Source organism: Brassica napus, chromosome A5 (genome assembly GCF_020379485.1).
Source record: "Brassica napus cultivar Da-Ae chromosome A5, Da-Ae, whole genome shotgun sequence".
Taxonomy (NCBI): Eukaryota; Viridiplantae; Streptophyta; class Magnoliopsida; order Brassicales; family Brassicaceae; genus Brassica; species Brassica napus.
This window is the reverse complement of record NC_063438.1, coordinates 592,954-611,346: the sequence shown is the minus strand read 5'-3', so window position 1 is coordinate 611,346 and position 18,393 is coordinate 592,954. Positions and strand designations below refer to the sequence as shown.

Below are 18,393 nucleotides of genomic sequence, written 5' to 3'. Positions count from 1 at the left end.
CTAAATTGCTAATGCTACAATCAAATACATGCCATTTCTTCTAAATCATGCGAGCCTCTAAATAGGACATATAGGTGAATTTCAGTTTGAGAATGGACGATTAACAGATTATTATTCTTAAAAAACAATCATGAAAATAAACTAATTATTTTTTTTATAATTAAACTATTTGAATATAATTATTTTAAATATTTTTTAGTCTTTCATCAAAACATATTTTGAAGTGAATATTTATTATTTCTATATGAAACGAAAAGAGACGATTATAGACTTATAGTACTTATAAAAGTAAATCATATTCACTGATTAGTTTGGTTATCTTTGTCGTAGTTCAAGAAATTAATATGTATTTTGTGTAAGCCATCTTTTTCCTATAAGACCTAAAAAAAGAGTGCAGAAAAGGCATTCCATTCCCACTAAAATTTTGGAGAATTATGCATGACATGTGTCAAATTGACCTAAATCCTTGAACTTGGCTAACCAGTTTCAAACTATCAATTCACACTAAATGACAAGAAAGTCCCTCAATGACAAGGAAAACGATGCATTTTAGAATGTATTTATGAGTAGTTAAAAAAAAGGATGTATTTATGAATTGGATGATTCAAAAACATTTTATAATAGCATTGCTTTTGATCTGGGATCAGGATCAGGAAGAGCAAGTCATGGATTGTTCCTCATTTATAGCCACCAAGATAACAAAGAAGACTAACAACTATATATGACTTTTGCAAGCATTTATTAGACACTGAATAATTCACCAACAACCACCGCTACAGTCCACCAAAAAATTGCTTTTCCGACAAATTAGAACAAAGAGAAACTAATAAGTGGAGTAACAGAGGCAACAACAAACACAAAAATGAAGCAAGTGGCTCTAATCCACACCGTGATAAACTTGCTTCTCATGGTTCATGGAGACGTGTCTTCCTCATCATCAGCTGTTGGAGATCCAGGGATGAAGAGAGACGGTCTCAGAGTGGCGTTTGAAGCTTGGAACTTCTGCAATGAGGTTGGTCTCGAAGCTCCTCACATGGGTAGTCCTCGAGCCGCAGATTGCTTCGATGTCTCTACAAGTAAGCTTTCTTTTTCTACTTCCTCCTCTGTTTCTCATGCCTCCTCTGTTTTTTAAACCTAAAATTACGAGTAGGTGGTTATTCCTTGGCACACAAGGTATCAGACTCGGATAACAACCTAGGGATCGGTAAGAGTAAACCAGGAGTCATATCAGAAGCAGCATTACACAACCCTGATCTTTACGCCGTCGAAAAAGAGCTCTACCTAGGCTCTCTCTGTCAAGTCTCGGACGAACCAAACCCATGGAGTTTCTGGATGGTCATGCTCAAGAACGGAAACTACGACACAAAGTCCGGTCTCTGCCCTCAAAACGGCCGTAAGATCCCACCTTTCGACCAGCCAGGAAAGTTCCCCTGTTTCGGAACCGGTTGCATGAACCAACCGGTGTTGAACCATGGGAAGACTCAGCTTCTGAGTGATGGTTACACAATGAGGGGTTGGTTCAATGGAACGTACGATCTTGATGCGGATGGGGTGAGTTATTACGAGGTTGTGTGGGAGAAGAGAGTTGGTGTTGGCGGTTGGGTGTTTAAACATAAGCTTAAGACATCATCAAAGTATCCTTGGCTTATGCTTTACCTTAGAGCCGATGCAACTAAAGAATTCTCTGGTGGATACCATTATGACACTAGAGGAATGCTCAAAACAGTAAGTTTTTAAAACCGATCAAAACCGGATAATTATTTGGATGACGGTTTAATATAATTCGAGAGGATCAAACATGGTTTACTAACTTGGTTCAATATATTTTTAATATAAATATTTTAAATTAATATTAGTAATTATGATACATAAATAAATATCAAATAAAAAAGTTATAAATATAAACTAGATTTTTGTTATATGGTTGGTTCATGAATTTTTTATAGTTTTGATGGATTTTATATAATTTAATAATTTTGAGATCCAATCTAGCTGCATGACTGGTTCATGGTCGAACCAAGTCCTACAATGGGGTTGATCCAATTTTAAAAACACTGTTCCGAGCTGATCTTTAGTGTTCAATATGATGAAGTGTTGTGTTATGTTTTTAGCTTCCGGAGTCACCAAACTTTAAGGTGAGACTAACCGTAGACATCAAGCAAGGAGGAGGACGCAAGAGTCAGTTCTACCTTCTCGACATCGGAAGCTGCTGGAAAAACAACGGCGAGCCATGCGACGGTGACGTAACAACCGACGTCACTCGTTACTCGGAGATGATCATAAACCCTGAAACAGAGCTTTGGTGCAACCCCAAGACTCTGCACAACTGTCCACCGTACCACACGTTTCGAAACGGCACCAGAGTCCACCGTACGGACAGCCAGAGGTTCCCTTACGAGGCTTACCACGTTTACTGTGCGCCGGGAAACGCCGAGCATCTCGAGCTTCCGGTGGGGACTTGCGATCCTTTTAGCAACCCACAGGCTCAAGAGATTCTTCAGCTTTTGCCTCACCCGGTTTGGGGTGAATATGGATATCCGACCCGGAGAGGAGATGGTTGGGTGGGTGACCCGATAACTTGGGAGCTTGATGTTGGCGCTTTGTCTAGTAGGCTTTACTTCTACCAGGTGATTTAAAGTTTTAAACTGATTGACTAAACCGGTTTGTTCTCTTATTTTCCCGGTTTGGAATTTGATTTGGTGCGGTTTGGTTGTTGTTGTAGGATCCCGGTACGACTCCGGCGAGGAGGATTTGGACATCGGTGGATGTTGGTACAGAGATTTATAAAGACGAAGGAGCAGTTGCAGAATGGCATCTTTCTGATTTCAATGTTCTTATTACTTGATTTAATTCCCTTTATTTTATGTTCTTGAAATTTTATTCGAGTGTTTACTAAATTACTTCTTTTTTTATACAATAGTATTAAACTAAAACATCTACAGCAAAACGAACATAAACAATACTAAATCCAAGCTAACCATATTAAAAGTTAATTATTCATTTGTATCAGAATAAAATATGATGTACTTGAGAGATTATTCTTGTAGTAGTACCAGAAAGAGAGCAATGTACTAATTTTTAAAAAGTGTACTTGCGATGTGATTGGGACCTACCACGTGGCAGCTTAATAATTCTCTACCTTCCGATTTAGCCAATGTCCAAAACGCACAAAAGGTCGTATAAAGTACAAACTACCTTAGAGATTTTGCAATACAAACATAAAATTAATAAATTGTGTGTACTCTTTATTAGCTAAGCTAGATCGCAGTACAAAAGTTTCCATTACAAGGAGTACAAATATCTCTTGTGATGCCTCGTGTAGTACATCATAAACACAAGTTCCAAATATCTATTTAAACCTATGTCATCAAAACAGCATCAACTCATGGAACTTGCCAAGTTCAAAGGTACAACAAGCAAGCTTTTCTTTAATCTGTTTTACAATGAAATGAAGAAGACAAAAGTGGTAATCAGAGAGAGACAGGGAACAAGCAGAGCATGGATTGAGTTTTTACCAAAACATCAAATGACTATGTTTGGTCTCTTCCCATGCACTGCCTCTTCCCTGGCTCCCTCCTCTTTCTATCCCTTCTCTTTTTTTTTCTCTCCTTTCAATGAATTTTTATTTTATTTTACTACTGCTAACACCCTTTTGACAAGCTAAGAGTTCTGGTCTACCTCTGTGTTCATGAAGTGGAGCTGAAAGAAGCAATGGCATCCATCTCCTGGCGCAAGAGCAGGGCGTCGATGAAGGTGTCTAGATTCTCTCCTTCCATCATATCTTCAATGGCATGGTGAGTGATTCCCACACGGTGGTCCGTGACTCTCCCTTGTGGAAAATTGTACGTACGGATTCGTCCAGACCGGTCTCCGCTGCCAATCTGTTAACAGGATTACACATCGATCAGCAAATAAAGAAAATGAATGTAGTATTGACTGAATACATAAGATAAAAGATTGTTAATCCACATACGTACCTGTTCTGACCGTAGCTTTGACCGGCTGCTCTGTAATCTCAACCTTTCAATCTCATAGAGCTTTGCGCAGAGTACTTTAAGTGCTTTGGCTTTGTTCTGTTATAGTGGAAATTTTACTTATTAATAAGGACGTACAAGTTTGAGGAGGGGGATTTGACTATACCATATGTTGTGATCTTTCGTCTTGGATGGAGACCATGATCCCAGTTGGATGGTGGATTATTCGGACTGCGCTGTTGGTTGTGTTGGCATGCTGACCACCGCAGCCACCAGACCTGTAAGTATCAATCCTCAAATCTTCATTCCTTAGCTGAACATCTACCTATACGTAGCCAACATTATTACAGAGTACGTGAGTTGTTGTAATACTAATAGATAAGAAAAAAGAAAAATGTGATGTTTGTAAGATTGGAGAACCTCATCAGCCTGGGGAAGGATGGCAACAGATACAGCGCTGGTGTGAATACGTCCAGATTTCTCTGTGATGGGAATACGCTGTGAAAAGATGTTTACGAGAGTTAATAGCTATGAACATCTCTATGCCATGGAGAGTAAAGAAATATATCAGAATGTTAACATACCTGAACCCTGTGAATTCCACTCTCGAACTTAAGTTTTCCATACACACTGGCTCCACAAATTGCAGCACTTGCTTCCTGTCAATAGCATGTAAAAATCTTAGCAGAGCAATAGTGGAATACTAATAATACCCCCACACAAGAAAAATAATACATACTTTATATCCTTTCATATCAGACTCGGTGATGTCTACAATATCAAACTTCCAACCTTTCTTCTGAGAATACCTTTCGTACCTATCAACATACCAAACTAAAGTTCAAGTAAGGAAGAAACATACTAACTAGCTTATGCCAGCAGTAATAGGGAGGGAAGAACTTACATTCTGAAAATGTCCATGGCAAACAAAGAAGCCTCTTCTCCACCAGTACCTAACCAATACATTCAGTTATCAACTACAGAGTCAGCTTTTCAACATTCATGGGTAATGTTTTTAAAACCAAATAGTTCTGATAAGCCCTACCTGCTCTCACCTCCAAAATGCAATCCCTCTCATCAGCTTCATCTTTAGGAAGCAAAGACTTAAGCAGCAAAGTCTGAAGCCTTTTTTCCTCCTCCACCGCCTCATCTAACTCACTAACAGCCATATCAAGCATGTCCTTATCATCCGAGCTCTCTGAAACCAGACTCTTCAGCCCATCAATCTCCTGCCAAAACGAATGAATAACGACGCTTGCTAGAGACTGTTACAAGAAGGAAAGCCACTACCTTTTGAATAGCCCTCAAGGAACTGATCAGCTCCATAGAGTCTCTCAGCTTCCGAAGCTCCTTGTTAGCTCTTGAAAACTCTTCTTGTGAGTACTCAGGCTGTCTTCAATCAACATAGATTAATAAAAAAAAAAAAAAAGAAGCTTCATAACAACAATAACGAGCTAATTGGATTACCTGGTTAATAAGCCTCTGGAGAATAGCGTTACGGTGTTCTATAGCTGATAGTCTCTCATCCATTATCTTAATAAGATCTGGAGATAACTGAGGTTCCACTTCTGCCATCATACGACATCGTTTCAATCAATAGCAATCGAATTAAAAAAAAAAACTAAAATTGAAAACTGAAACTTACCGGTGGAGTACAGACGAAACATCATCGACGATCGATTAATTGAACGCGTAGCTCTCGAGCAAGATCGAATCAGATTGCTCAGAATCATTGGCCGAAACATCCTCCTCATGCTTCGGATTTTATCTGGCCGGAGCTCGTGACGGCGTTCTTCGTCGCCGTCGGGAAGAGATGAAATGAAATGGAACAACGAGAGGGTTTTGGTAAATCTATTGGGCTTTCATGTTACATCTATTGGGCCTTTTAATACATTAATTGGGATTTCCCTCTAATTGGTCAACTAAATTTACAACAGCAAATAAATTATTTACTAGGTTAAGACCCGCGCCTTGCGCGGGATGAACATTATATATATAAATTATTTTATATATTATATGTTTACAATATATTATGAAATAATAAATATATATTGAATAATTAAAAAGTCATTATCTACTACTTATATAATTAAATTGGTGCAAACATATAAATAAATTTATAAATCGAAAAAATATTTTTTCTATTTGATATGATATATAATTAAATTTAAATGATAGTAGCATATATATGGTATATTTTAATATTAATATTTATTAGATGATGCTTTTTGCTCATATTTTTTTTATCATTTGTATCTGTTATAGCAAAAAGTCTAAATTAATTTCACCGTGGAATTAATTTCTTAAGTAATTTATAATATTTTACAAAATTAAGTTGTCAATATTTTTTTCAAATTTTTTATCAAAAAATGTTCAAAGTAAATTTCAAAATTAAGATATTTATGTATTTTTATATGGTATATAGTTTAATTAAAAATGATACATATTTTTATATATCTTTTATTTTTGATACATATTAAATGAGATTTTTAACTTATATTATTTTTTAATTATTTGTATCATGTCATAACAAAATTTTTAAATCATAGATTACAAAATTTGAATGTGAAACTTTTAACAGTTTTAGTGATTTATACTCGTTTAAAAAAAAATCAAAATATAATATATAAATAATTTTTTTAATTTTTATTATATGGTTACTATGATTGTTTAATTTATTTTATTAGCTTAAATTAAACAAATATAATTATAATACACACTTATTTTTATCAAATCTTTATTATTCAAAATCATTAATTATCATATATACTTTAGCCACATTAGGCAATTCCGTAATCTTATTTAAGGAAATAATGAAGCACATTAATAATGTATTTATTGTGGTTTAATAAAAAGCTTATTATATATTTAGATGGACCAACTTATTTCTCTAAGGATTCTAAGAATCATTCTAGTGATGACACGTGGCTACAAAAAATGTTGCAATGTTTCTCAAATAATATATAGGGGATTTTTAGTTAACTATTATACATAGATGATACATACAACACAGTAGATAAATTTCATATTTTGAAAAAAATATACAAATAAAAAAACAAACAACATATAAATTTTCAGTTTTTTTCGTACGTGAGACAAAGAAAAAGCGAATCTTACAACTTCTATTGAAAATAAACGTTGCATTTTTCACCTTTTACATGCACATGCACACGTACTAGTCTTTTTCTTTTATTTAAATGATTTTTATACGCTTTATAATCCAAGCGTGACTGGCACGTTAGCTTCTTGGATCCAGTTAACCGGAGCTAACCAGTTAGCCACGGTGAACTGATTAATCTCACCAGCAGACCTAGCGACCTTAGCCCAGTTAACTCTCCTGTTAGTGTTAGCTCCTGGTCCACGGTTGTTGTACTCAACGTACCTACATGTCTTGTGGAAGCTCTCTCCGTCCCACAGTCTCCAACCTTCTGGTCTAATCACATCTCCGATCTCGGTGTTGATCACCACGGTGGTGGAGTACTGCTTCCACGGCCTTCCCAAGTACGACTCAACGGTCAGCCTCTCCGGCGCTAGCTTCTTGTCGGGAACGATGCGGCAGTTTTGGATGACGATACCGATTTTCATGGATAGACCCTTTTCGTTACCGTCGGCTGTGACGGTGTTGTATTGTCCCTTGTTTCCTTTGCGGATGACGATGAGTGAGTTTTGGATAACGGTGGCGGATTTGCCGAAGATGAAGTCGACTGTTCCTGAAACGACGCAGTTTCTGTAGAATTGACGACCGTTGTTGACGTATAGTGTGTCTTGGTAACCGTCGAATCTGCAGTTGAAGATCACGGCACGGTCGCCGTTGACTCTGATAGCAACAGCTTGGTGCCCATTTGGACCGGCTGTGTTCTTGAATCCGATCCATTTAGCCATGAATCCTTCAGATTCAACCTCTATACGAATACATAGCACATAATTTATATTAGTTATATGTAGAGATAATTAGATTTTTGTAGGATTCTAAAAATCTGTTTAGGCTGGCCCTAGTCACTGAGTCGATTATAAATGAAATGATTTTATAGATCGATTTTTCTAAAAATTGGTATAGACGGTATCTAGGAACTAATATTTTATAAAACATTTTATTAGTTGACTAATAAATTAGTAGTTTAGGGTTTGGTGAGACTTACGGACTGTGCCACTAGTAGAAGTGGTGGTTCCAGAACTGAGACCAACACTTCTGTTGTAAGTAATAACGGTCTTTCTTGCACCATCTCCGAACATGAAGATGTTGTTCTTCTTCTTAGGGATGATAACTTGCTCTCTGTAGATACCAGCCTTAATGTGGATGATGCATCTTCCAGCGTTTTTGTCGGGACAAGCGTTAACAGCTTGTTGAATTGACTTAAACTGTCCGCTTCCATCCTTAGCCACCACATAGGTTGCTCTGATTCTAGGAGCTCCACCGCCTCCTCTTCGGCCACGTCCAGCGTTAGCCATGAGCTTCCTGTCTGCACCTGAAACCCATGTTGGGACTCCAAGGTCGTCAAGGTCTTCAAGAAGACGACGAGAAGGACCGTCAGGGTCGGCCACGGGAGTGTCAACGACAGGAGCGGCTTCTTTGTTGGCCGGAGCTGAAGGAGTGAAGATTCCACTTGTCATGTTCTTGAAATCATCGACTTTAGCGTCAATCTTGGCCATGGCGCTAACAACTGTGTGGAAGATGTCGATGGCATTACCAGTAAGAATCTTGGAGCTAGAAATGCCTTCAGCAATAGTCTTTCTCAAATCATCTTCTTGAATATCGTCAAGACAATCGGTTTGGTAATTGTAAACACCGGTTAACCATTGCTTAAGCTGGTCGAATTTGTTACCGATCGTGTTAAGATCTTCACCCATTTCCTCAAGAATGGTACCGAGATCCTCAAGCGCGTACATGAAAACTTTCCTGCAGTAATCAAGAACGGCTTTGTTGTTTGGGGAGATGCTCGAACCCATGTTGCCTTCGGCTTTATCGGTGAAGTTTGATGATTTGGTTAGTGCATCTTGTGTAGCGAGCATGAAGGCCTTGATTAGTTTGTTTGGGTCATCGCTCTTGACGGGCTCGAGAGTTTTAACACATGAGGCTTTGTCAGCAGTGGCTTGGCAAATGCCTTGAACAGCTTTCATCTGTGGAGACAAATTAGTGTTGCCGCTTTTATTAACGATGGCAACGACTCCAATGGCTACTCCGACCAATAGAAGGACGGAGGCCACAGAGACAACAACTTTTCCAATCATTTTTTAATTTTTGTGTATTTCTGATTTTTTTTTATTTTTTGCTCCCTCCGGTTTTGTTTAGAGGTTAATCGGAGAGGGAGGGGCTTTATTAGAGAAAAGCCAAGTTGTTTAATGACTTGGGCCAGTGTATATTGTGAGGGATGAGGAGGTTTTTATAGAAGCCTTTTGGTTTCTAAAATTAGGGACGTTGCATGGATTTTGCATGGAGGGAGAGAATTATGGTGGATGAATGGCTGAGAATATCTAGTTAAAAAAAGCTCTGTTAATTTAACTTCCGAGACTATGAAAATAGCTTAAAATTGGTCAACGCAGGATAAATATGGCGTATTCTCCTAATTAGAAGGTGTGGTGGCTTGATTGACGATAACATATATAGATAGATATAATCATATACCTGTAAAATGAAGTAAGTAATAACTTTTGGAGACTGTGCAGTTTGCTTAGATGAGATGTTTAAAATTCTGCATGCGGCTTGATTTAACAATAATCAACAGTAATTAAGTGATACTTAGGGTTGTTCCTGTAATATCAGAAGCCTTATATGAATAAGAAACCGATAAAATAGAAGGGATACGATATTTTTAAAACAAAAAAAACATTTCATATAAATTTTCTCCGCATGTTTATTGCAGGTCTGTTAGGTTGGAATTTTTAGCGTAATATAAGATATAGTCTCTTACCTTTTAACTAAAAAATCTAAGAGACGTCTCTTATATTTCTTATTTAAGAGCCGTCTCTTAGTATTTTTAGTTAAAAGCTAAGAGACTGTATTTTATATTAAGCTAAGAGCATGATTATCCCTAGAAACCCATAAAGTTTCTTAAGTACACTTTAATGACTATTTAATTATTAAATTTTAGCTAAGGACTTTAGTTAAGAATCATTTAATTTTTGTGCTACAATGGTAGTTTCTTAATTTGGGTTTCTTAGAAAAAAAATTTTAAGAAATGGAAAGATAGTTAGATTATTGAGAGAAGCCACACATGAAGGCAAAACCAAGATTGCAAAGCTCCTTAAGTCATGGTACATGATCGAGTTCTCACTAAATCTAAATCAATAGGCAAATATATTGGGAGGCTCACCGTACCTTTGTGTTTGTGCAATAGAGACGCGGCACCAGTGAGGAAGAAGATGAGTTGTTGATTGGGGGATTTTCTCTTCTCTCCGAGGATCTCAACGACGGTTACTCTTAATACAATGCCGTTTCGTCTTCTCCGCACTATGTCCTCATGTCGTAATACGATAACGATACTTTGATGCCATCTTCACAAGCCTAATCCTTCAAAATACAATCAAAATGTAACATCTACCAAAAAAATTCAGTTTCAGAAACAAAAACCCAGATGATAGAACAATTTTTAACACAACACATATCAGAATTACATTCAAAGACAGAAGTTTTCGAATACAATTCACCTAAGTTGAGCTAAAAGACCTAAACTCTAAACCCCCTAGTCAGCAATTTCTAGAGCAGCAGATCAACCAAGCCACATTCAAACTAGAAACCAGTGACTCATTCGCTATAGAAGCAGGAAGAGATGACTGAATGTAGAAGTAACAAATAATAAAAAAAAAGAGGGAAGCAGAAGCAAAACCCAATCAGCTAAACAAAAGTAAATCAAAGTCAAAGTCAGATGGTATATGGTCACAAAGCTATAAAAAAAATTCACAGAGATTAGAGTTTTGTTTTTGAACATGTTTTATGGCCAAAAAAAGTCTTCAAGACTCACCTCAGCAGCATAAGCGAGTATGCGTTCTTGTGTTTGATTCTGAGACAACTCACTCTGCATCCACACAGATGACATTTCACAGGCGCTCCACATGGCTTCGTTTAGAAGACCTGAGACTCCATCTTCTACAACTGACTTTATCCCCATACTGCAGACAGAACATGAATCAGTTTTTAGTTTGCTAACTAATGTTCTAGAGACATCCTTTTTTCTCCTGAACTATGTACTGACCTCACACTATGTGAACCGTCAAAACCGCAGAGTCCTATCTGTGAGCATACCTTCCTCGGATCCAAATCAAACCCAACCTCCTCAGTGTCCTTAACATAACCAAGGTTAGCTTTTTATCACTCCACCAGTAATACAATCTCATCCTCCAATTACAATTAGATCACATGGGTTTACATATCGAAACCCAATCTTGCCTCAAACGCAAGAATCGCGACTCATCATCCTCGTTGAGCAGCAGCCCAAGCTGTGTGATCGATTCAAACCCTTTCAATAGCGACGAAAGCTCAAACGATTCATGGTCTGCGAGTTCGTGCAATCCACCATCGTTTTCCCCGCAGCAACAACAACAAGAACTTCCGTTGAAGAAGACGAAGATGGAGAAACGAGAGAGAAGAAAAGAAAGAAAAGAAAATAAAAATTCAATGCCTTCTCTTGCTGACACGTGCTCGAAAAACTCTCTTAAAAATGGTTTCCAAAATCCCAATTTAAGGATCGGTGATTGCCTTTTCATTTACTTCTGATTTAATTAAATCACCTTTTTTTCTTTAAAACCCTGTTAAGAAACCGCGTTAAAGATGGTCTAAGAACCTTAACCTAAAATACATGTAATAAACATGTTCTTAGTCTTTTATATAAGCACACATATTGCCCCATGATATTGATATATTACCTGCATATATACGCAACATTTATATCAAATTGGCAATTGTATAAATTGTAATTATCTTTATTAAAATGATTGTTACAATGCATTTTAAATTCGTTATCATTTATTGACGTGTGTATTCAAAACCGGGCCTAGTGGCTCGTGCTATTTCGTTAGTTTGTATTATGAATTGATAATGTTAATAGAGCAAACGTGCGATTTCGGCAAACTTAACATGTTGTGGTGAGTCTGAAATCTGAATGACCTGACCAACAGTGTTAATTAGTCGGATCAGACCAGTACTTGAACATTTTAAAGCATAATTTCAATTGTATTTTAATTGGATTGATTAGTTGGTGTGAGAAATGTGTGAACCAAATAATGTCTAAGCAAGTATAAAGCTGTTATGCATATTGCCACAGACTCTGTTTACATGAGAAGGCAAATTTATAAAAATACTATTGTCATACGTAAAATAATCAGACAAATATTGATTTACTTAAGAATGGTTATATGAATCAAGATGTTGATATATTAATCTCTTATTAGTATAGTGTCTATACATATCTCAAGCTTTTGTCGACCTTACAATTCATATTGTGTTTTATTAATGGTAGTTATGTTAGGTTAAGGTTGTTAGTTAAGTTCATAGAGTCATAGTTACACACCTACTTAACTTATGTATATACCAAAGCTACTTCACAGTATGTTTAGCCTAAGCCGCATCATATTATTCACTAAGTGCCTAAAATGCGAAGCCAGGTGAAGAGCACAATAGCATCCACAAGCTGGATTCTGCTGGCTGCTCATGACATCAAGGGAAACTGCTAGTGAGGCTAACTATCTACGACACACTGTCCATGATTCATTTCACTGCGTCATTGTAAATGATTCATTTGACCGTGCTAATGTGTTCATGAGAATGTGTTTCATTAAAATGTATCTATGAAAAAGTGTCTATGCATGTTTGGAGCTGTAATTGTCGGCTGAGGATAAATTAATCTCGAGATATGCAAAATGTCATAATCTAGAGAAGCAAAAGAGAAAAGCTGCACAAAGACTGTATATCAACAACTGATAAATTAGTTATTCAGCGAAGATTTAGCTCTTTTAATTTTCTCGTGGTGATTGGCTCTTTCACATCTAGTAACTCGCTATCGGTTTAAGTATGTTTTGCAGATATCTGAAAATGGAGATTATCCAAATTTGCCAAACCGATTGGCGATATCTGAAAATGGAGAACAAATCCACTTGTACCTGTTGCAAATGATGTTGGAACTACTAGCGCATCCACATATCGAGTTTTAAGATCTCATAGAAGAATAAATTACACAGAAGCAAAACAAAATTGTTGATAAAAGCTAGAAAAAAAAGAAAAGAAGAAACAATAGGCAAACTGAGAATGAAATAAATGTTGAAGGATAGCTCCATTTCTATCATGATTCATGTGATGTTAACAATAATGGAGCAGAAGAAGATTTGGATGATCCAGTAGTGGAAGATACTATATTCCATACCTATATATGAACTCAACCAACACGTATAGAACATGTAAATGTGATTACATTATAATGTTCTTATCATTTCAATGATCAGTCCTTGCATGATTCATTAGATGTGTACTGGCTAACTAATCATTTTTTGACTCGTGTCTTCGTACTCTATCTTTTTGGTGTTCCGTTTGGAATGATCTTGCATTTCTAATTTTATTGACATTTGGTTTAGGATATAGAGTTCTATATAGTGGAAGTTATATCTCTCTTTTTTTTGGAACTTGGGAAATGTGTGTTTATGTGATCTTGTAGCACTGTAGAATTTATAGAACAGTTTTGTTCTGTGTTACTACTTGGTCAATAGTTCATAAAAAGAAAGAGAGAGGCTTGTGGTGGAGCAAGAAACATTGATGCGGAAACTATGATTCAATTCAGACTAAACTACTTTTGTAGTTTGTATTTTCGTTGTCCTTGAGTGGACTTTGTCTTATTAGTCTTTTAATAACAAAGGAATACAATGGTGTCTTTGTCTTGGAACAAGTATAACATGTTGGTATGCTTTAAGGAGAAGTTTGAGTCTTCACATCAAGCTTCTTAATTGGAAATTACACATCGAACAAACTAACTTGCCAGCTTAGCTGGTTCTTCTTCTTGAACTGCCAACTCACCAGTTCTTTGCTTCCTCTGCTTTGCAATGTAATTCTACCGTGGCATATCATAATAATGAGCAGTATAGCCTTTTGTACCATTTCAATCCCATATTTTTCAGCTCCAACTAAAACCCTCAGTTCTAAATCAAAGAAGCTTGCGATTTCTAAATGATCAGGAATCACATTGATCTTAAGATCAAAGTTTTAGAATAGACTTGATAGAACATGTCAATTGTCAACACAATATATTTAAAATGTACATACATGAAGGTCAAAACATATTATATACCAATAATACATTGTCAATTAAGTTTATTATTATTAGATAATCATATTTTCCACATCCTTTCCAACCACGAGGTCCATACATGATTATCTACAAAACATATTAGTTACAAACATACATCAAAAGGAACCTTTCTTTACAAGATTCCTAAAGATATCTAAAAAACCAACCGATGCAAAGTATTCATCACCATTGACAATGACATTTTGTCTTTTTTTTTATATAGTTAATTATATAAATAAATCAATAGTAGTAAAAGGACAAAGGTGGTGGGAGCAACGAATCGGTATCTTTCTGGTTAAGTTTGGTCTTAATGTTGAGAGTGTTAAAGACTTTGCCCATTCCAGCGAACACATCCACTGACTCGCCGCTCATTCTTTTCCCAAGCCCTATCCCTCCTTGAACCTCTTTCAACAACGGTTTGTCGTAAATGTCATCGAGACAACTCGACTGGTAGTTAAAGATCGAGGTCATCTTCTTCTTACACGTGAAGTAGTTCTTAGCCATGCTGTTTATGTCTTTGCCCGCGGCTTTCCAGAAATCTGAAAAGTCTTCCAAGGCGTTGTTCAGCTGTTTCTCGCAGCTGGTGATGCAAGCTGTGGCGAAGGCGTTTCCTTTGTACTTGGGCTTGATTCCGGAGAGGAACTTCAATCCCTTTTTAACGGAGGTTTCTGCACCTGTGGCTAAGTGACGGACCAAAACGTTGGGATCATTGCTTGGGACGGTTTTCAAGGTTATGCTACAAAGACTTTTGTCTTGGACAACGCTGCATATTCCTGCGACGGCTTTTTCATGTTCTGGTGTAACGGCGTCACGTTTGGCTGGGACTACGAACGCGGTTGCGGTTAGGGCGATACATAGAATGAGAAAGGCGAGTTTTATAGGAGTGTTCATTTTTTTGGTTTTTTTTTGTTAACTTCAACGTGGATTGGAAAGGATTAGAAAAAGAAGGAAGACATGGTACGTGTATATATAGATGTTTATACGGTTTTGCTATATTTGGATTATTTTGACTATTTTTTCAAAGATAAACTGATGGTAACGCGTAAATTGTGGCGTTTTTTAATGTCTGGACATGCCATGCGCTTGTCGTCCTCAAAGAAAAATCTATTTCTTCCTCCTCATTTCAAGAGTCAGGTGAGGTGAAACTCTTCTTATAAATATATTTGAAATATAACATAATTTTTTTAAACTATATTAAATACACATAAAATTCATAAGTTTAGAACAGAAAAACTAACCAGAAGTATCTCTATGATTCTGGCTTTTTTTTTACCACAAATTCAATGAAAATAATAATATTAGGCAGAGTCAGAAATCGTATGGGAGAGATATCCGTTTAGTAGGAAAGCAAGAATCCAAATAACGGTGACGGATTTAATTTTGTAACAAAAAAATAGATTTTCTATGCACATTAAGTTTTGATTACTGTATACGTGGAAATCAAATATTCAGGTAGACGGCAGAGATATCAAATATTCCGGTGTTGGCTAATGTAATCCATCCCCTGGAGCAGCGGCTCGAGCGTTCAACAAAGGTTGTAGAGCTTTCACAACAATACTCATATTCGGCCTAAAATCTGCTTCATACTGCACGCACAACGCTGCAACCGCCGCTAACTGCGTTTCATCATCCAACATCACATATGAGATAAGCAGAGAGAATCACTTGAGCGTTTACGTTTTCAAAAGTCCAAAGACATATAATGTTTTAAATACCTTGGCAACAGCTTTTGGAGGGTAATCGCCACCAAGTCTTGCATCAACGCACTGTTTGACCTTGTCTTCACTCAGTTTAGGTGTTGCCTGATGCATAAGTAACATTTTATATGGATTTCGATAAGACAGACTAAAGATGTGTAAGACTGAGATGAAATAGTACCCATGTGACTAGACTTTGCTGGCCTCTGGGTAATCTATGATCAACAGGTTTTCGACCTGTAAGGAGTTCGAGTAAGACAACCCCGAAGCTGTACACATCACTCTTGGCATTTAACTGACCGGTCATCGCATATCTGTCAAGAAAAAATAACAAGAGCATTTGAGACTTGAGAGGAGCTCACACTATTACGTTTTTTTATTCACAAGAAGAAGCTATGTGTCAACTTACTCAGGGGCATGGTAACCGAACGTTCCAAGGACACGTGTCGAATGAAGGCGAGCCGCCATGTCAGGAGCTTGATTAGAGAGATCAAAGTCAGCAATCTTGGCAACATCATCTTCAAAGAGTAGGACATTGCTTGACTTAATGTCACGGTGAATGATGTGAGGGTTTGCCTTCTCATGCAAATACTCAAGCCCTCTCGCAGCTCCAACCGCAATTTTCACTCGTTGGTACCACGACAAGACAGGACCTGGCTGAGCTCCTTTCACTCCTTTCCTCCCTGTGGAATCATAAAGACAGATGTTAAACTAAAGTAATGCCCACAAAAATAGATATATTTAAAACTGTACCATGAAGAATGTCATGAAGAGATCCATTCTTGGCAAACTCATAGGCAAGTATCCTCGAGTTCCCGTCGACACAGTAGCCAAGCAGTTGAACAAAGTTATCATGCTTCAGCCTCGACACCATGGAAACCTGAGCAAGCAGTGATAATTCCCAAGTTTAGCTAATATAGGAAACATTAATACTAGTAACTCTATTTATAGAAAGGAAGCAAACCTGGGCAAGAAACTCATTGTCAGGCTGTTTGTTAGAATCAAGCTTTTTAATAGCTGCAGGCTGCTCGTTAGCAAGCATCCCGTAATAAACTCTTCCGTATGAGCCTTCACCAATGAGAGAACTCGATCCAAAATCCTCGGTAGCTTCCTTGAGTTCGTTGACAGGGATCGTAGGTACTTCAATAGGCTGCACCTTCACAGCTGGTGCGCCGCCCTTTTGTGCAGCTTCAGAGGCATTGTGCCTCCCATCATTCCCTACACCAAATAATCAAACAATTAAGTAAAACCAAAAACTTGCTTTATTCAAAAAAAAAAAATTACCTCCAAAGTGTTTAGCTGTATTGTGGCCACCGTAATCAGCTGCACCTTTGTGCATATCATCTTCCTCGCAACACCCGAAGCAGCTCATTTTTATTTTATAGAATCTACATTAACCAGATCAAACGAGAGATCTGAATCTGATAATGAAATTCAACTATCTAGGAAGCGTTACGGAACCAAATGAATTCAAACGTTACTATAAATAGCAAGAAATAATCGATTACAGGTTCGAATCGAGGATCAGAGCAACAAAGAGCGAAGTCTAGATGAACTTTGTACCTCGAGAGGATGAGTAGTAGGTAAGTGAGAGCGAGGTTTCTTCTGGAGATCTGAGTTTCGATAACAGTGGCGATCTTTTGAAAAATTATAGGACTGAAAGATTAAATTACATAACGCGCAAACTTTTCAGAGATTGAAAAGAGAGAAAAGAGAGAAAAGAGAGAAAAGAGAGAAAAGACTTTCTCCGGCGTACGGCCGGCGCGTGAGCGTCCGTGCCGTCGCCGGAGCCCTTCGCATTCAGCAAGTTAGCTTCTCTCCGCCTTGTTTCCGAAGTGCCATCAACGGTCGCCTTGTCGAAGCTCTGATACCACAACTGACTTTGTCGGTGGTCGGCCTTGGAGTGAAGACGCGCCGTTTGGAGAGCCTCGGAGGAGACGGAGGTTTTGATTGGTTCGGATTGTGTTTCTCCGGGCGATGGAGGCTCCTCTAGCTTCATCGACGCCGATCTGTCTGCGGGGGGTGGAGGCTATCTCAGATTCACCGACGCCGCTCTAGCTTCCGGGAAGGGAGGCTTCTTCAGCTTCTTCTTTGCCGGCTTAGGTATAACGGGGTGAGGAGGCTCAGAAAGATCCTCGCCGTCGTGTTGAAGCCCTAATTTTTGGGTTGTGGTTACTGGTTTCGTGTAGTTCGAGTCTGAGTTCGTGGGTCGTCGAGGTCGAGTTGCCTGGCGACGGCGACGATTGTCAAGACGAGAGAGCGGTGGTTCGCGGCGCGCCTTTCTAGGGTTTCTGGTGATTCAGAGTCGGATGGAGATCTCGTTTGAACGACGATCTCTCCGGCGTGAAGACAGTGCGGCCGTGAAGTGATTTGGTGACGCGGAGGCTCTGCAGTATCGGAGATCCGGTGAAAAGTGGGTGTCGGTGGCTGGTGTCGGCGGTTGTGCGGTGAGGC

The 18,393-nt window shown here is 38.0% G+C and overlaps 5 protein-coding genes across 6 annotated transcripts; 1 reads left to right on the top strand and 4 right to left on the bottom strand.

The window, feature by feature from the left end:
* Positions 1-724: 724 nt before the first annotated feature.
* Positions 725-2,933, top strand: LOC106450456. Its single transcript, XM_013892115.3, has 4 exons — positions 725-1,076; positions 1,151-1,725; positions 2,112-2,627; positions 2,723-2,933. Exons 1-4 carry the CDS (start codon positions 863-865, stop codon positions 2,843-2,845), a joined length of 1,428 nt encoding a protein of 475 aa, XP_013747569.2. The 5' UTR covers positions 725-862; the 3' UTR covers positions 2,846-2,933.
* Positions 2,934-3,224: 291 nt separating this feature from the next.
* Positions 3,225-5,844, bottom strand: LOC106450454 (peptide chain release factor 1, mitochondrial). Of its 2 annotated transcripts, none has more exons than XM_013892113.3 (11): positions 5,620-5,844; positions 5,442-5,542; positions 5,265-5,363; positions 5,020-5,203; positions 4,879-4,927; positions 4,714-4,792; positions 4,559-4,633; positions 4,395-4,472; positions 4,141-4,299; positions 3,978-4,073; positions 3,225-3,881 (listed from the first exon to the last, which is right to left on the bottom strand). In XM_013892113.3, the coding sequence occupies exons 1-11, from the start codon at positions 5,726-5,728 to the stop codon at positions 3,687-3,689; spliced, it is 1,224 nt and encodes a 407-aa protein (XP_013747567.2). In that variant the 5' UTR covers positions 5,729-5,844; the 3' UTR covers positions 3,225-3,686. The 2 variants fall into 2 exon arrangements, with proteins under 2 accessions (XP_013747567.2, XP_022574704.2); XM_022718983.2 differs by having other exon boundaries at positions 5,442-5,539; positions 5,620-5,813.
* Positions 5,845-6,944: 1,100 nt separating this feature from the next.
* LOC106450453 (pectinesterase 5-like) lies at positions 6,945-11,600 on the bottom strand. Its single transcript, XM_048779457.1, has 4 exons — positions 11,165-11,600; positions 10,934-11,081; positions 8,114-10,482; positions 6,945-7,876 (listed from the first exon to the last, which is right to left on the bottom strand). Exons 3-4 carry the CDS (start codon positions 9,201-9,203, stop codon positions 7,188-7,190), a joined length of 1,779 nt encoding a protein of 592 aa, XP_048635414.1. The 5' UTR covers positions 9,204-10,482; positions 10,934-11,081; positions 11,165-11,600; the 3' UTR covers positions 6,945-7,187.
* A 2,618-nt stretch (positions 11,601-14,218) lies between these two features.
* LOC106454411 (pectinesterase 5-like) lies at positions 14,219-15,192 on the bottom strand. The gene has a single exon (XM_013896534.3). The coding sequence runs from the start codon at positions 15,131-15,133 to the stop codon at positions 14,483-14,485; it is 651 nt and encodes a 216-aa protein (XP_013751988.2). The 5' UTR covers positions 15,134-15,192; the 3' UTR covers positions 14,219-14,482.
* Positions 15,193-15,521: 329 nt separating this feature from the next.
* Positions 15,522-17,638, bottom strand: LOC106450452 (probable receptor-like protein kinase At2g47060). The gene is made up of 8 exons (XM_048779456.1): positions 17,503-17,638; positions 17,224-17,327; positions 16,904-17,157; positions 16,693-16,819; positions 16,349-16,622; positions 16,121-16,253; positions 15,958-16,044; positions 15,522-15,858 (listed from the first exon to the last, which is right to left on the bottom strand). The coding sequence occupies exons 2-8, from the start codon at positions 17,309-17,311 to the stop codon at positions 15,730-15,732; spliced, it is 1,092 nt and encodes a 363-aa protein (XP_048635413.1). The 5' UTR covers positions 17,312-17,327; positions 17,503-17,638; the 3' UTR covers positions 15,522-15,729.
* Positions 17,639-18,393: the final 755 nt, after the last annotated feature.

Bases quoted from the DNA above. Each gene is read 5' to 3' on its own strand.
- LOC106450456 (XM_013892115.3), top strand. From the start codon at position 863: ATGAAGCAAGTGGCTCTAATCCACACCGTGATAAACTTGCTTCTCATG. The intron at 1,077-1,150 runs GTAAGCTTTCTT...AATTACGAGTAG, and splicing joins TTGCTTCGATGTCTCTACAA to GTGGTTATTCCTTGGCACAC. The intron at 1,726-2,111 runs GTAAGTTTTTAA...TTATGTTTTTAG, and splicing joins CTAGAGGAATGCTCAAAACA to CTTCCGGAGTCACCAAACTT.
- LOC106450454 (XM_013892113.3), bottom strand. From the start codon at position 5,728: ATGAGGAGGATGTTTCGGCCAATGATTCTGAGCAATCTGATTCGATCT. The intron at 5,543-5,619 runs GTAAGTTTCAGT...GTATGATGGCAG, and splicing joins GTTTCGTCTGTACTCCACCG to AAGTGGAACCTCAGTTATCT. The intron at 5,364-5,441 runs GTAATCCAATTA...GATTGAAGACAG, and splicing joins TCCAGAGGCTTATTAACCAG to CCTGAGTACTCACAAGAAGA.
- LOC106450453 (XM_048779457.1), bottom strand. From the start codon at position 9,203: ATGATTGGAAAAGTTGTTGTCTCTGTGGCCTCCGTCCTTCTATTGGTC. The intron at 7,877-8,113 runs GTAAGTCTCACC...GTATTCGTATAG, and splicing joins TTCTACTAGTGGCACAGTCC to AGGTTGAATCTGAAGGATTC.
- LOC106454411 (XM_013896534.3), bottom strand. From the start codon at position 15,133: ATGAACACTCCTATAAAACTCGCCTTTCTCATTCTATGTATCGCCCTA.
- LOC106450452 (XM_048779456.1), bottom strand. From the start codon at position 17,311: ATGAGCTGCTTCGGGTGTTGCGAGGAAGATGATATGCACAAAGGTGCA. The intron at 16,045-16,120 runs GTACTATTTCAT...CTTATGCATCAG, and splicing joins AGCAAAGTCTAGTCACATGG to GCAACACCTAAACTGAGTGA. The intron at 15,859-15,957 runs GTATTTAAAACA...GATGAAACGCAG, and splicing joins CTCCAAAAGCTGTTGCCAAG to TTAGCGGCGGTTGCAGCGTT.